Here is a 15,183-nt window from a genome sequence, read left to right as displayed (position 1 = left end):
GGGGGCGCCCCGGCGGCATGATGGCCCGGTGGCTCCAGCTCACAACCCAGGCCTGAACAGGTGGGCAGGGCGCATGCTCCCAACCCTGCTGCTGGGGGGAGGGAAGGGTGCCGGCAGCCCGAGCACCCTCGTCAGTGCACACCCCGCGGCAATGCAGAAGCAGGAGCACGCAGGAAAGGAGGGAGGGGAGACAGGCAGAGCTCCGCTGCGGCAGGAGAGCTCGCAAGGCCAACCCGACACCCCAGCCCAGCTCAGCCTGGGGGTCTTGCCCGCGGGCAGAGGGGGCCTGGGCAGAATCCATCATGCAGAGGCCCGGGCAGGGGTCGCCCGGCCAAAGCAATGCCCTCAGTGACCAACGCTCTACCTGCTGGGTCGTCGGTTGGGAGGGGCTCGGCAGGAAGCGACTCGACTGGAGTGGGGGGCCCCGGGCAGAGGGTAGGGCAGAGACACAGAGGGAATGAGAGGAGAGAGAGGCACAGACATGGGCTTTCAAAACAACCAAAATGCACACGAGCAACCAGCACTCCTGGGTGTTCCCGCGAACTAACATGTTGGGGAAGCACTCCTGGAGGTCATCAAGTCCAACCCCCTGCCTCCAGACAGGGCAATGTCTAGTTCCACTCAGGTCAACAAGCACTCCCCCTACTTGCTGGGCTCTCTAGAAAAGATGCCACAGCCTGGCTACCCTGAGACCCCTGCCCCTTAGCCTTTGGATAAACTTCCAGGAGTCTCTCTTCTTTAGGTCTCTAGTCCAGATCCCTTTTGCTCCCCATGTAAAGGGAACATATCCTGGGAAGGGTGTGGGCGTGGATAAGCTAGGGTGACAGGGCGTGGTGGATGTCCAGGGGCCCTGGGACAGCAAGTGGGCTGGCATGGTGGCCACTCACCCTTCTGCTGCAGGGCCAGCTGGCGCTTGGTCTCGATGTCCTGCAGTGTGGCTGCCAGGTTGCGAGGAAGGCTGCTGGTGCCGTTCTGGGCGAGCAGAGTGCTCTGCGGTGGGCGGGGAGGAAACGGAGCACTGGGACCGGAGGCTCAGAAGACACCCGCCCACCCACAAGGCTTCGTGGATGGCTGCGGTCCCTCCCCAGTGTGGCCATCTCCAAGCCCACCCCCCAACCACCACCACCACCACACACAGCCCACCCACTGTTCTCAGACCTTGGGTGAGGGGCTGCGGCCCAAGGTGGCCACGCTGAGCTGGGAGGAGGAGGAAGACGAGCCAGAGGAGGAGGGGAGCGGCCCACTGCGGGTGCGGGGCAGGGGGCTGGTGGCCTCGCCGTCCATCTTGGAGCGGTAAACCTGGAGGGGCGAGGTGGCATCTGCTAAGGGACCTCCGGCTCCCACTCCCATGGCACCGAGCGGGCTGGGATCCAAGGTGCCCAGCACCAGGCCCCTGAGGCCTTGGTCTCTCGCTGACCACAGCACTGAGCCTCCGGGGCCAGCCCAGTGGGCAGATGTTCCTGGCGGCTGCCAAGCCTCCTTTCCAGGCTGTTCCTCCTTGGGGCCAACCCCGCATGGTAGAAAGGACTGTGTAAATCAACCCACATGAGGAGTTCACACCGACAGGCTGAGTTCTACAGGAGGCCGACTGGAGGCCACGGCTCCCTCTGGTCCCAGCTCTGCCAAGTAACGGCGTAGGTGACCTTGGGCCACGCACCTCCCCACTCTGGGCCTCGGCCTCCTTATCTACAGAAGGAGGGGGCAGGGCTAGGCTAAATAACTGCCAGCCTCCCTCTCGGCAGTCTTTGGAGTCAGGAACCCTGACTCTCCGTGTTGCCCCTGCCACTTCCTAGCTGTGTGGCCTTGGAGAGATTACTTATCTGCTGTGGGCCCAAGTACTTGATCTGTGAAATGAGAGTTCTTGTTATCTACCTCAAAGGCCTGTGGTAGAGATTACGTGAATCAAAACATGTAAAAACCTCAACCCAGCTGGGCACAAAATAGAAGGGCCATGCCAACACCTCCTAAAGGGAAACGTGGAATTTCAGCTGAGACTGGTCTTCGAGGTGCCATGTCTTCACTCTAGGAACGAATCTTGAGTGGGAGGGGGCAAGGGGTTGATCAGGCACCGTGGCCAGTCACTGGAGTGGAACCTGGGGCAGAAGACTACCCAAATACCCTGCCCCACACCACAGTCAGCAGCTTGCTTGGGGCTCCAGTAGACCCCTCATGGCGACTCTGAGTCCGGGGCATGAACTCAAGGCTGTCATCTGAGAGTCTCTGACCCACTCTCTCCTGCCCCTGAGAGTCATCCCTGGGGAGACAAGGAGAACAAAGACCGGCGACTCTCCCAGGACACACAAGTGCCAGGGGCAACAGGCTCAGGAGCGTGTGAGGACTGGGCAAGACGCTCCAGGGTGAGAGCTGCCCAGGACAGAGTGAGCGTGTTGAGTGCCACACAGGCACTGCCGCTCACCGAGCCCCCTTTCGTCAGACCATCCAGCACATCACCCTTGGATTCGGGAGGCTGGCCCTCCATGCCCTGAGGGCCAGGATGGCCGCCCTCGAGGGGACCCTCACTTCCAGCTCGGGGTCCAGAGGCCCCTGCTGCACCGGCTGGATTAATCCCCCATCATCTGTGCGGCTGAAGGGTCTGAAGGAGGTACCCAGAGCCCAGAGGAGCAGGGCTGGGCAGTGAGGGAGGGGTTACCTGCAGCTGGCGGGAAGCTTTGGCGGGCAGAGGCGGGGGGGAGGAGCGAGGGGAGGCGGCAGCGGGGCCCGTCCCCAGCCCGGCCATCAGCTCCTGGTACCACTGCTCTAAGTCTACTGCGGGGAGCAGCAGCTTCTCCATCTGGAGGGGGCACGGGGGAGGAGGACAGGGGACGGGGTGGGGGGGCAAGGACGGAGAGGAAAAGGTCAGGCAACCAAGAAAGAGGGGAGCGGAGAGAGGAGGAGGAGGGAGGAAAGGGCGAAGAAAGGGCAAGGTCGCAGGAAGGGTAAGGGCAGGCCGTTATGGGGAGACAGGAAGGCAAGGGAAACAGGGAGGATGGGAGAAAGGAGAGCACAAAGAGAAGAAAACACAGTGAGAAACTGTTGCCACGAACGTGCTGAAGGCAAAGAGAAACGGGGCACAGCTCCCAGACCACAGACACGGACTATGCCAACCACGAGGCCGGCCAGCCGCAGCCCGCCCGGCACACAGCGCGCCCCTGGGGCTGGCCGAGGGTGGAGACACCACTGCGTGGGGGGCAAGCACACACAGAGCCACGCCGCGAGTGGGCTGCACGGGCGGCGGGGACACAGACCACCAACCTGGGGCGAAGGCGTGACAGAAGCGAAGGAGGAGGAAGAGGGCAGCGCGGGAGGAAGGCAGGTGGTGGGAACCAGGTCCTGGGAGGCAGGGGCCCAGGGAGGCAGGCCCAGCGCGGGGGCCGTGGGCACTGGCGAGGTGCCCCACATCGCCTTTAGCTGCTCAAGCGTCACGTACTTGGGGGAAGGCCAGATGCGGGAGGGAATACAAGAGGTTAATGGGACTGGAACCCAAGAGGTGGCCCTGCCCAAGGATAGGACTCAAGCACAGAGCCAAGGAGGCCTGCAGAGCCCGGGAAAGCCAGGGTCCTCTCAGCAGGAGGCCCTCACACTGGAGCGGAAGGCCTTCCCTCCTCAAGCCCTCAGGAGCTGAGAAAGCAAGAGAGGGAACCGGTCCCAAATCCCCTTAGGCCAGCGGCCCTTCTCCGTCACTGCTGAAAACAGACCCTGCTGCCCACCCCCTGCCCCACACCCCGGGGCAACACAGGGCACCCGCGAGCAGGCCCGTGGGCACAGGTGGGCTCACTCGGTGGCTGGTACCTCACTGTCGGGCAGGGGCTGAGCGAGCGCGCTGGGGGAAGTGGCAGAAGCATGGGGGTCCAAGCGGGAGCACAAGTGGAGAACCTCTGCCAGGCTCACATACTCCTAGGGCGCCCGGTGCGAGGGGAGGGACGGGCAGAGAACAGGTTAACAGGACTCCGCCAGGCACCAGACACCACACTTCACGCCAAAGAGCCAACACTCCATTCCACACAAAACCCAAGGCAGGGATGGGGAGCTCACTGTGGCCACAGAGGGCTGTCAGGGGGGTTGGGGGGAGGGCAGAAGAGGGCAGGCAGAACTATCTGAAGTCTTTTTTTTTTTTTTTGGCCACACTGCACAGCTTGTGGGATATTAGTTCCCTGACCAAGCACTGAACCCACAGCCTCGGTAGCAAGAGTCCTGACCACCGGGACTTCCAGAGAAGCCTCTTCTTGACCTCCACTTATGAGGCTGCCCTGGCATCCAGGCCCTGCCGCAGGCCCCCTGATCACCCATTCCTGGGTTTGCCCTGGACGAGGGGTAGGTGAAGAAGTCATGAGCCCACCAGGGATCAGGACCCAGCTCACAGAGAACCCTTCCGTCTCCAACACCTTGGGCATCCCCAGTAGGGCAAACACATGCACTACTGAGCACCAGCCACACCCTTCCCGTGGGTCCTCTGGAGGCACCACGAGGGCCTGAGCAAGGTGGGCCCTGAGAAAGAGACCTGAGCAGGGAGCAGTTACAAGCCCAGGCAGATAAACAGGCCCACTGTGCAAAGGCTAGGACTTGGAAAGATGCTCGCACGGTAAATCGTGGGTTAGAAAGACAGACACTGTCGTATTCCCTGAGCATATCCTTAGATCCTGAGTTTATCCAGGTCTAGGGGACACAGCAGGCACCCAAAATGCATGCGGAATCAAAGCCCAGGATCCTAAGCCTGCCCCACCCAGGGGAGCCCACCCTGGTCTAGCTCCAGAGGCAGACTGTCCTCCAGGGGTCACAGAACAGGAAAATGAGCTGGAAGGTCCAGTGTGTTGTGGCAACTGATGAATGGCATGCTGAACATATGCAAATTGATGCTCTGATTTTTGCATGAGCTGCCCAGGCACCTATGGAACCACAAACTCTGGCCAAAGGATTACTGCCACTTGCCCTTCAGCGTGGCCAGTGAGAGGAGTCACGGGCAGAAGCTCATCAAGCAGGCAGACAGGCAGTGAGCTGTGATTACCTCTTGTGCTTTGAGGCAGAGCTGAGTGGAAGCAGGTGGGATTAAGGGAACAGAGGAGGCCCCAGCCTGAGAAGACTCTGGGAAGGGGCCCAGAGCTGCCGTCCCCAGCCCCACCTCTGAGGACTCGGAGATGAGCAGGTCAGCCTACAGAGAGGGTACGGGTGAGGGGCCTCGCCCCTCACACTCAGCCCAGCCACCCCACCTGAGGCCTAACTTGCTTGTGCAATGAGGCAGAAAGCCGGGCATGAGGTGGGACCTCACACGCCAGGCGTGCAAAGACTCAGGGAAGAAAGGCTGAAGGAGCCTCAATGCCCATGTCTGAGCCCACAGCCCAGCTCTAGACAGAAGCCCAGGGAGCTCCAAGATCAGGACCCCGAGATCCATACACTTCCCCTCAACTTGGGTCTGCCCGGCCCCATCCTGAGCTGCCATCTTCCCCACCCACGGCTCCTGAATCCCCCAGATATAGGCAGTCACCCAAAACGGTAAGATCAGCAGACTCCTGGGAGCCAGAGAGGTAGCTGAAAAGCAGCAGCTGGCAGCCATGGAGGATCCGATCCCAGACCTCAGAGCCATTCCTGCTGCATCTCTCTAGCTCAGGAACCCCACGCTAGACCTCAGCCCCTGGGGCGAAGGTGCCACATGTTTCTCCAGAGCCTCCCAGGAGACCCGTGGGCTCATGAGGCTGGGGCTGACCCAACCACGTTACCTCTTTGAGGGTGGGCGTGGTCTTCGGGAAAGGCCGGCCACCTGTGAGCGAGTGGTATCTTCTTTCCAGCATAGCCAGTTTCTCCTTTTCCTACAAGTCCAAAGCGGCAGAATCAGGAGTGGGAATGAAGCAAGGAGCCCCAAATAAAGGGGGATCCCACATGGCTGGCCAGTCTCCACCCAGCACCCTGCACTCACCTCCCACTTCCCCAGCCCCGCACCGGCCCTCCTCCCCCCTCACTCCCAGCCTGACAGGGCTACCTTCTGCAGCAGCTGCAGGGCGGCATTCTTATCCCGGGCTAGGCGTTCAGACTCCTGCACAGCCTGGGACCGAATCTGCCCAGCCTGACTGTCCAGGACCACCAGGCGCTCCTGGAGAGGATGGGAACAATGGGTGAGGCAGCCCAAGGTGAGGCCTGGCTGTCTCTCCTGCCCAGAGGCCCTGGGCTTGGGTGAAGGGAATCAACCAGCACTTCTGCTCAGCCTCTCACCCCCAGAAAACGCAGGCTGCTGTGGTCAACTCCTTCTCTCACCGGCCACCAGGCATACCGGCCAGAACTGAAGTTCCCAAACCCCTCACCCCCCGGCCCCCAGAGTCAATAGGTCCTGAATCCTGGAGATGCTAAATGGTCCTGCACCCGACCCCAAGCCCCCAACCCACTGCCACCACGCCAAGCCAGGCCCCCTGCTTTCCTGGCCTCGACTTTTTCCACCAGCCCATTTCCACTCTCTTACCTTTCTGATCCACCCCACAAACAGCTTCCTATAATGGCCTTTGAGGTTCATTCGTTTGTTTGTCTGAATTTTCTAGCCTTTTTGGAATGTGTGTTAGTTGTGTGTTAGTTGCTCAGTCGTGTCCAACTCTTTGTGACCCCATGGACCATAGCCCACCAGGCTCCTCTGTCCATGGAATTCTCCAGGCAAGAATACTGGAGTGGGTTGCCATTCCCTTCTCCAAGGGATCTTCCTGACCCAGGGATTGAACCTGTGTCTCCTGCCTTGTAGGCAGATTCTTTACATGAGTCACTAGGAAAGCCCAGAATATATATTATGCGAATAATTTTCTTTAAATCCATGAATAAGGGTAGATCAGTCTTCTCAAAATCTTTCAGCGACTTCTCACTACTCACAGGATAAAGCAAAAACCCCTCGGCCAGCACTCAAGGGCTCCTGGACCTGGACCTGCTTTCCAGCCTCCCTCCCACCCTGAGCCCTTGGCATGCCCGCAGCTTGGCCCTGTTGTACCATCGGCCATTCAGGCGTCCACTCCTGGGCCGGCCTTATACAGTGCCTTTTTCCAGGAATGCTGGCCTGTCTTCTCCACCCATTGGGAGTTACTTCTCCTCCAAGACCAGACCTAATGCTATCCTCTCTCCAACATCTCCCCTGATTATCCCTCAATTTCTTTGCTCCTTGCTCTATGCTCAAATTATTCCATATCACCATTTGCCTTGGACTACTGCTACTGGTGAATATGTATCTCTCATCACCACCATCCCACCCCAGCTGTCTGATCCACGGACAAAGTCAGTGTCTTTTCTGTCTCCATATCCCCAACAGGGCTTAGTGTAGTGCCTGGCTCAACAATCTTGTGCCAAGGGAATGAAAAGATATTAAGTGAGAGAGAAGGATGGGGGCTAGTAGCAATGAGCTGTGTTTATCCCAGGAGGCCTTCCTGAAAGAGGAGGCCTTAAACTAGCACCATGAAGAGCAAGACATAGGAGAGAAAGGAGGGAAGAAGGGAGCTGTACTAAATCTGGGGTCAGTCCAAGCAGACTGAAGCAGACCAAGTGGTAATCGGGCAAGATCTGCCATTTACTGAGAACCTGTCAGGACCGAAAACCACTGGAAAATGCTTTGCATGTGTTACTTCACTCAACTCTCTTATGAGGCAGGTGCCCTTATGCTCATTTCACTGATAGGTAAATGCATTTGTAAAGCAGAGCATCTCGGAGAGGAGCAAGGGATCTGGACTCAGGAGGAAGTTCAGTGACTCCCCCACTTACCACCAAACTCAGACTAGCCATCAAGCCCCACTTTTTGACACCCTTCCCCCAACCTCACTGCATTCACCTCCCACCTACTCTCTCCAGCCTGGCAAAGTGCGCATGTACACAAACACACCTGGGCCCCCCGAGCCCGTCTCCTCACCCACATCTTCCTAACTCTTGCTTAACACATCCTCACCCATCACCCTGTCCGGGTCTGGCTGAGATCAGGAGTTGATTTTATAGCAACTAAAGCACCAGACTTGACCGAGACAGATGTGATACCCAAGCCCCTTGTTTCACAGCTCAGCTGAACCAGGGCTGAGCTGTGACTGGAACCCAAGTGATGCCTTTCTAGGACCCCGGGCTGGCTCTAATATCCAGATCTCAGGTCTGTGTCCCAGCACTTCAGCATCGGACAGAGAGCTCCACAAGGGGCAAGCCTCCTCCTCAGCCCCCTCCTCCTCGTCCTCCATCTCCATGGGCCCAGCCAGTGCCCAGCTCCGAACGTGAGCCCCATCCACCTTCCACTGGAGGGGGGGGGGCGCGCGTGTCTGAGATTCTGAACAACGGCTATTGTTGTTTCCTGAGTGCTTACTATGATCACCACATCCTATGCTGTTTCCACATACATCATCTCCTTTAATGCTCACAACAGCCTGTTATTGTTCCTGCTTTACAGAGGATGAGACCGAGGCTCAGCCAGGTGAGGTCAAGCCGGCAGTGCCCGGGATGGGGCGGGCGCACCTTCCTCTTGGCGATGCTGCGGAGCAGTTCGGCCTTGCTCCGGAGCAGCCCCTGGCCCGCCAGCTCGCGCTCCTCCTCCACACGGCTCTCCCGCTCCAGCTGCTGGAACTCCAAGTCCTCGAAGAGCTTCGTCTCCGTCTCCAGGGCCTCGGCCTCCTTGAATGACAGTGACAAAGGGGGTCGGGTGGTGCTCACGATCCCACTCTGCGCCTGGAAGGCCAGGCTACAGAGGCGAGAGCTCTGGGGGCTGGACCCGGGGAAACGGAGGAGGGGCCCTGCCCCCACCCTGTCTTCTTTCCTCCGCTCGGCCCTGCCGCTTTCCCGGGCAGCGCGGCCTGCAGCAGCAGAAAGGAGAACCTCCATCCCCAACCCCCCATCCTTCCCTGTCCCCTCCAAGCCACAGCACCGACCCTGGCGTCCGGCAGGTACTGCAGGGCCCGGGCGCTCCCGGCCCACCGCTCCTCTCTTCCGGGCGGGCGGCCCTCGGGGGCGGGGAGGGGGGCTGGTGAAACTGACCCTTCTCAGCTGCTCCTGTAACTGTTCCCGCACTGACTCGGGGCAGTTATCGAGCTGCGTCTGGAGCTCGGCGTAGAGCGCCTGGCGGGCCTCCAGGTGCCTCCGTCCCGCGGCCAGCTCCGCCCTCTCCTGGTCGCCGGAGGCGGAGGGGGCGGGCACAGGGGAGAAACAGAACACACACTCCTCAACTCCGGCCCGGGGCCGCGGCGGCGCGGGGTGGGGCGGGGCGGGGCGCGGGGCGGGCGGGCGGGCGGGCGGGAGCAGAGAAGGCGGGGTGGGGTGGGGTGAGCAGCAGGATCGGAAGAGGAGACAGCCAAGAGGAGGAGGTGCAGACTGGGGAAGGCAAGGAGCCGGGGTGCGAGACCGGACTCAGGTGCAGGCGACGGTGTCCGAAGCAAGGGTGTGGGTCCGGGCAGAAATGTTGGTCTCTTGGAGTCCCCTGAACTAGAGAGGTTTGGCGGGGGGTGGGTCCTACGAAGAGGCCCTCTGTTTTCTCTCCAAACCGCTCAAAGCCAAAGCTGGTTCCACAACACAAACCAGGAGCCTTCAGCTCCTGCCCCTCCCCTTCTCCCACTTGCCCAGAGACCAAAATTTAGCCCTGGAAAAAAAGGGTATAATTGGTGAGGGTTAAATCCAGGGGTTGGGTGTGAATTGCGAGCCGAGGATGTTAAAGCTACGGCAGTGGAGCGGAGGGGACCCCAACCCAACCCCCTTAGCCTCCCCAACTCCTGCCCAGGGTGGGGGTGGGGTGCTGGCTCTGCAGCCTGAACTTCAGCAGGATGAGGGTTGCAATTATTTCGGCCGTCGCCATGGTAATAGGAGCCCCAGGAGTGGGTACAGAGAGGAGGTGGATGGCTCTGTCTGGGGTGAGATGACACCTCGGAGGGCGGGAAGGGGGATGAGGGGAGGGGCTGGTGACTCACCCCCTCCGAAGGACAGGCAGAGGAGAGACTGTGATCACGGATTCCAAAGCCAGAGTGGGGCCATGGGCTGGGGCTGGGGCTGGGGCTGGGACTGGGGCTGGGGGCAGGGGGTTGAGGGTGGGGGGCAGCTAAGGGAACCTTCTCCATTGCTGCCACCATGGCTACCACCATCTCCAACACCACCACCACCTCAAATAACTGGGCCCAGAGAGAAGGCAAAATCCACACCTCCAGGCAATGCCAGGGCAATGAGAAATGAGGCTAGGCAGGTTCCTGCTAAACTGCTGAGCATCACCACGGAGTCCTCCTGTTTCCTCTACCCACCCCTCTGATCCATGAGGTTCCCATTCCCATCCAGAAGAGGGGGACATGATCAGGCCAGTTTCTGAGATCCAAGCACTTCCCCAGGCTTGGACTCAGCCTACGATGCCCTATAGGGAAGAGGCCTACCCCTTCTTCCCACCCTCTGGTTGGAGTATCTGCAGCTGGGAAGCCCCAGAGGAAAACTCAGAAGAGTAGCCACTGGGTGGCAGAGAGCCTCCCCAGCCATGCCACCACCACTGACCTCCTTACCCCTCTGCTCAGGAGGGAAGACAGACGATGGCTAGAACTCAGCCTGCCTCTCCTCTGTGCAGGAAACTGCCAACAGGCCATGGAGGCCACACCCTGGCTTTTCCAACTGAGAGGAGGTCTTCAGGCTGAGAGGCTCCTCAGCCAAGCCAGCCTCCCCCAGTCTCGGACCCCTCCTGCCAATGCCCCCTTGAGAAAATTCAGCTGCACCCGCTGTCCATTCCTTTCTGATCAAAACCCTGGGGTCCCACACCAAGAAAGGAAGGAGGCAACATTAGATGGGAGAGGCCAAGGGCACACAGGTGCCCATGGAGTTAGTGCAAAAGCAGGCACGGCTCAGCCCTGCCTGGGTGGGTGGCACTGGCAGTTAGGGGCATGCGGAGAGCCCAGGACAGTGATTAGAGAGGGCGTTAGTGCAGGCCTGGTTGGTAAGCGTGGAGTTAATTTGGCACAGAATTTGGGAGTGTGGTTTTGGGGGCCAGAGCCAAAGCTCAAAAAATAAAAAAATTAAAAAAGGATGGGAGGGTCAACGCATTTTTAAGAGCTTCAAAATTGAGGGGCAGGAGGAAGACACTCTCCAAAAAATCCAGAAGGAAAATTAATTCTTGGAAAAATACTGTCAAGTCCAGAAAGAGGTGGCCCCTCTCCACTTCGGAGCTTTTGGCACGTTGTTGGACTTCTTGGGAGTGGCTGGCACGGCCCCTGTGGGACGGAGTGGCCCCTGCAGGCTGGCAGGAAATCTGAAAGGGGCAGGGGCAGGAGCTGGGACCCCCTGGGATGGGGATGCAGATCCTGAAGGCTCAGGGGAAGCAGAGACTCGAGGGCCATCTCCCAAAGTTCACGTCCTGAGCCCCAGAGCCCTGCTCGGAGGGGATGTCCTCCAATGCAGGGACTGGGCCTGAATCACTCCCCAGCACCGGTCCCCGGAGCAGTGCTCACCACCCAAGAAGGGGCTTCGACACTTCCAAGAAGGGGCACGGAGGGCCCAGAACGGCAGGCACCCAGGCACCCAGAGGGAGAACAGAGACCCAGGCAGAGGAGACCCCAGACACCAGCCCAGACCCTGGCAGCACCCTCCAAGCTGGTACTTTCCACTGAGGACAAAGCCCCCTGCCCCTGTGGGATGGACAATGAGGTAAGGGGTAAAAAGCCCCTCTCCTCCTCTCCCAGGCCGCTGGCGCCCAGCACGGAGCCGGGCCAGGTTGTGGGTTACCTTGTCCCTCTCCTTCTGGATGCTCGTCTCCAAGGTCACCAGCTTCTCCTGCAGCTGGTCCACCGCCTTCTGCTCTTTCTGCAGCAGCACCCGCTCGGCCTCCCTCTCCCCCTGCAGCAGCGCCCGCTCCATTTCAGCCTGCAGGCCACAGCAGAGTCCATGTCAAGGCCACTCAGGGCAGCTCAGGCCATGCTTGGGGTGATCACCGGGCCTGGGAGGAGTCCCGCCCAGGGCCCTTGCTCTCACCTCTCGGGCCGACTCCTGCAGCTGCTGCTCCAGCTCCTTCACCCGGACTTTGAGCTGCTCTACTCGCCCCAGCACCTGAGCCCGCTCCTCTTCCAGGGCCAGCACCTCTCCCTGGAGCTTGGCGCCGGGGGCATCCTCGTGCTGAAGGGGAGGGGGGCCGTCAGCTTGGGGGAGCCTAGAGCCTCCCAGGATGAGACTAAGAAAATGGATCTAAGAAAATGGATCGCTGTGTCTCAGGACACTGAGAAGGAGCAGCTGGACTGAGGAGGAAATTCCCCTCCCTATAAGGAGAGCAACACGGCTCGGCTGCAGGGAATAACGACTCAACACAGAGCCAGGCCTGGGTGGGGCCCCGAGGAAAGGTAGGTCATAAAGCATATTTATGGCTTGGGAGACTCATCAGCACCTGCCCCTCTTCCTTGCCTCCTCATTTCTACACCTTGCAGCCCTGGGTGTCCCCCACTTCCGCTACTGCCCCCTCGCAGGGCCTTGGTACCCACCGCGTGCCTGCCTCCTCGGCCGACAGCTACGGCCCCAGCTCCCAGCTACGGCCCCAGCCCCCAGCTACGGGACGGCGCTCCAACCCCCGCTGGGTCCCACCTCCTGCTGGGTGCTCTCAGTGCTGCTGCACTCCTCCTTGAGATTCTCCTCGTCCAAGCGCTCCACGCTCTCCCACAGGCGCTGGGCGGTGCCTCCAGGCTCCTCGCTGCCGCGCCCCAGGGCCCCAATGCCCCCCGCGAGGCCTCGTGAGGGCCTCCGGCTGGCCAGGGCCAGGGCTGCGGCTGCCTCCCCTATGCTGGGCAGCTCCCCAGCCTCAGGTCCCCCGTCAGCCCGGCTGTACTCGGCGCACAGGTTCAGGATGGTCTCCAGGCGCTGGCGTTCCTGGGAGGGCAGACAGAGCAGGGCATGAGCGGACAGTCCTGGGGCCAGGAGGCTGCCCAGAACCAAGCTCGGCATCTTGTCAGGAGCTTGGACACAGATGCTAGGAGCTCGGACTCAGAATCAAATCAGGAGAGACCTGGCCCCAAGGTCTGGGGAGGCTGATAGAGGGAGGGCAGGTGCCCCCGAGGCAGGCGAGGGGAACCAGGCTGTGTGCCCCCTGCCCAGGTGACCAGCGGCTCCCGCCTTCCTGTCTCCCTTCTCATTCTGCCCCAAGGTGGGTTTACAGGGACACACTCAGGAGCGCACGCTGGTGAGCACGTTCTCACTAAAGACCATGGTGAGAATACAGATAAACACTTCAGGTGTTCGTGCTGACACGGATACACGTTGATCCAAAGACACCGGGACCCACAGAGACACCCCAACACAGCAGCACTGACACACAAGGACACAGCACGAGCCCCGGCCTGCAGCAACAGGCAGGCGCACACAAAGACACCAGCCCTGACATGCACGGACGCACACTGGCACACACTCACACGGATAAGCACAGTCTAGCACACAGACAGGTGGGCGCCCACACAGACGCGGCTGGAACGCAGATGCGGGGGCCCACAGGGGCCTGACACGGTGCACACAGTGAGGAGCTCAGTGCACGCACATCCTGCCGCGGCCCTACTCCCGTCTCAGCTCCCCGCCACCTCCTGGCAGCTCTCGGCTCCCTGCCAGCACGGGGGGCTGCTGCCCAGGTCCCTGGCCCAGCCACTCCATCTGCCCCGTCCCTGTACAAAGCCCACCCAGACACCTCCCAGGGCCCTTGGAGGTGAAGATGGGACAGTACAGGCATGCCCCGTCTCCCACTCATTTTACCCCAGACTTGGAGCCTCCCCCAGGCTCCCTTGACTCCCTGGCGTCCCACCACCTCTGGTGTCTCTCACCACGGTTTGGTCAGGACCCTCCCAGATACTTACCCAGCTTCCCTCCTGCTGCTTGCCCAGTTCCATGGCATGAAAACCAGGAACAGAGTCTCAGCACCCAGGAGGCTGGGCCAGTGCCCCCGCCCCTGCCGCAGGACACAGATAAGCAGCCCGGTTGAGGTGGGAGGAGCAGGGCAGGCAGCCTCCAGATTTAAAGTGGCAGGTGGGGCAGGTCAGGGCTGGTGAGGCACCTGGGGGTGGGGTGCGCGGTGGCGCGAAGGCTGAGAGGAGTTGAAGGAGGCTGGGCCCACCACTCTGCCTGCGCCAGGCTCATTGTTCCCCCTCCAGGATGAGACCCCAGGGCGGGTCAAGCCTTCTTGTCTAGGCCAAGGCCAAAACATAGACGATACGGCCATGGGAGAGACGGGGCGGGGGGGGCCCTGCTTCATCCTTCCCCGATGCCCCTCCCCAACACACACACTGTCCCACACCCTCACCTCACCCAAAGCAGTCCCAGCCTCTTTCTTCCAAAAGGGCTCCAGACAAACCTCCTCTGTTCTGACTCTCCTCCTAAAACCAATCCTTGGATCCCAGGGCTCCCAGGGACCCTGCTGTCCTGCTCACAAGGGAGAGAAGGCAGAAGCTATTTCCCTGTGCATGTGCTCCAGGGTATAGACGACAGCCAGAGCCCCCATGCTCCCTGCGCTATCTGGGGAATCCCAGCCCCCACCCAGCTCAGATGCCATCTCCAGGACAGCTGCCCAGAGCCACACCCAGCCCCCAAATACACCCATGCATGCATGTGTGCACGAACACACACACACACACACACACACACACACACACACACACACAATTACTATCACACAGACTGGCCACGGATCAGCCAGCGCTGCCTATCGTGTTTTCTGCTTCTCCCCCCATCTCCAGATCCTGCATAGGCCAAGGTGAGCAGCTCCCACCCACTGAGAGAGGCCAAAGAGAAACAAATGGCAGCCCACTCCAGTATTTTTGCCTGGAAAATTCCATGGACAGGTAGTCTGGCGGGCTACAGTCCATGGGGTCATAAAGAGTCGGACACAACTGAGCGACTAAACGACCACAACAACAAAGGGAAGCAAGAAAGAAGGACCAGAGGCTTTTTTAAAGAAAAGCCTGGAGAAGACAGGAGAGAAAGACAGGAGGTATGGGTTCCAAGTCCAGTTCTGCCAGGATGTGCTGTGTGACCTTGAACAAATCTACTCCCCTCTCTGGGCTCAAACTTCTAATCATTAAGCCCTGCGTTCTCAAACTGAGAGGTACAAAGCTTCATCCTAAACATAGTGTGTTTTCCTAGAACTTCCCTGTATTCCAATAAATCATGTGAAACGTTAACTTATACATGAAAACAAACACTGTGTTACAGAATAAATGAAAAGTTAGCATGCATTTGAAGTAAGGCCTTAGAGACTTCAAAGGAAGTTCAGGGGAC

General features: G+C 60.0%; 1 protein-coding gene and 1 long non-coding RNA gene across 11 annotated transcripts in view; one reads left to right on the top strand and one right to left on the bottom strand.

Annotated features, from left to right (window-relative positions):
• The window catches only part of PHLDB1 (pleckstrin homology like domain family B member 1), a 49,062-nt gene that overhangs the window by 14,501 nt on the left and 19,378 nt on the right, over positions 1-15,183 (bottom strand). Inside the window, exons 7-19 of one of the 10 annotated variants that reach the window (XM_040258118.1) lie at positions 12,514-12,795; positions 11,914-12,054; positions 11,668-11,805; positions 8,962-9,090; positions 8,446-8,601; positions 5,972-6,082; positions 5,712-5,801; positions 5,003-5,146; positions 3,253-3,426; positions 2,651-2,791; positions 1,159-1,299; positions 888-990; positions 365-409 (exon numbers count right to left, since the gene is read on the bottom strand). In XM_040258118.1, coding sequence (XP_040114052.1) covers positions 365-409; positions 888-990; positions 1,159-1,299; positions 2,651-2,791; positions 3,253-3,426; positions 5,003-5,146; positions 5,712-5,801; positions 5,972-6,082; positions 8,446-8,601; positions 8,962-9,090; positions 11,668-11,805; positions 11,914-12,054; positions 12,514-12,795 — 1,795 coding nt within the window. The remainder of the gene's footprint in view (positions 1-364; positions 410-887; positions 991-1,158; positions 1,300-2,650; positions 2,792-3,252; positions 3,427-5,002; positions 5,147-5,711; positions 5,802-5,971; positions 6,083-8,445; positions 8,602-8,961; positions 9,091-11,667; positions 11,806-11,913; positions 12,055-12,513; positions 12,796-15,183) is intronic. The other 9 variants (XM_040258120.1, XM_040258119.1, XM_040258121.1 and 6 more) reach the window with 9 other exon arrangements.
• Positions 9,259-15,140, top strand: LOC120876375. Its single transcript, XR_005724157.1, has 3 exons — positions 9,259-9,334; positions 12,151-12,275; positions 14,643-15,140. It is a non-coding gene; the product is annotated as an uncharacterized LOC120876375 (long non-coding RNA).

This window comes from Oryx dammah, unplaced genomic scaffold, assembly GCF_014754425.2.
Source record: "Oryx dammah isolate SB20612 unplaced genomic scaffold, SCBI_Odam_1.1 HiC_scaffold_17, whole genome shotgun sequence".
In the NCBI taxonomy this organism is placed as follows: Eukaryota; Metazoa; Chordata; class Mammalia; order Artiodactyla; family Bovidae; genus Oryx; species Oryx dammah.
The sequence above is the reverse complement of the archived record's forward strand: the minus strand, read 5'-3'. Positions and strand labels throughout refer to the sequence as shown.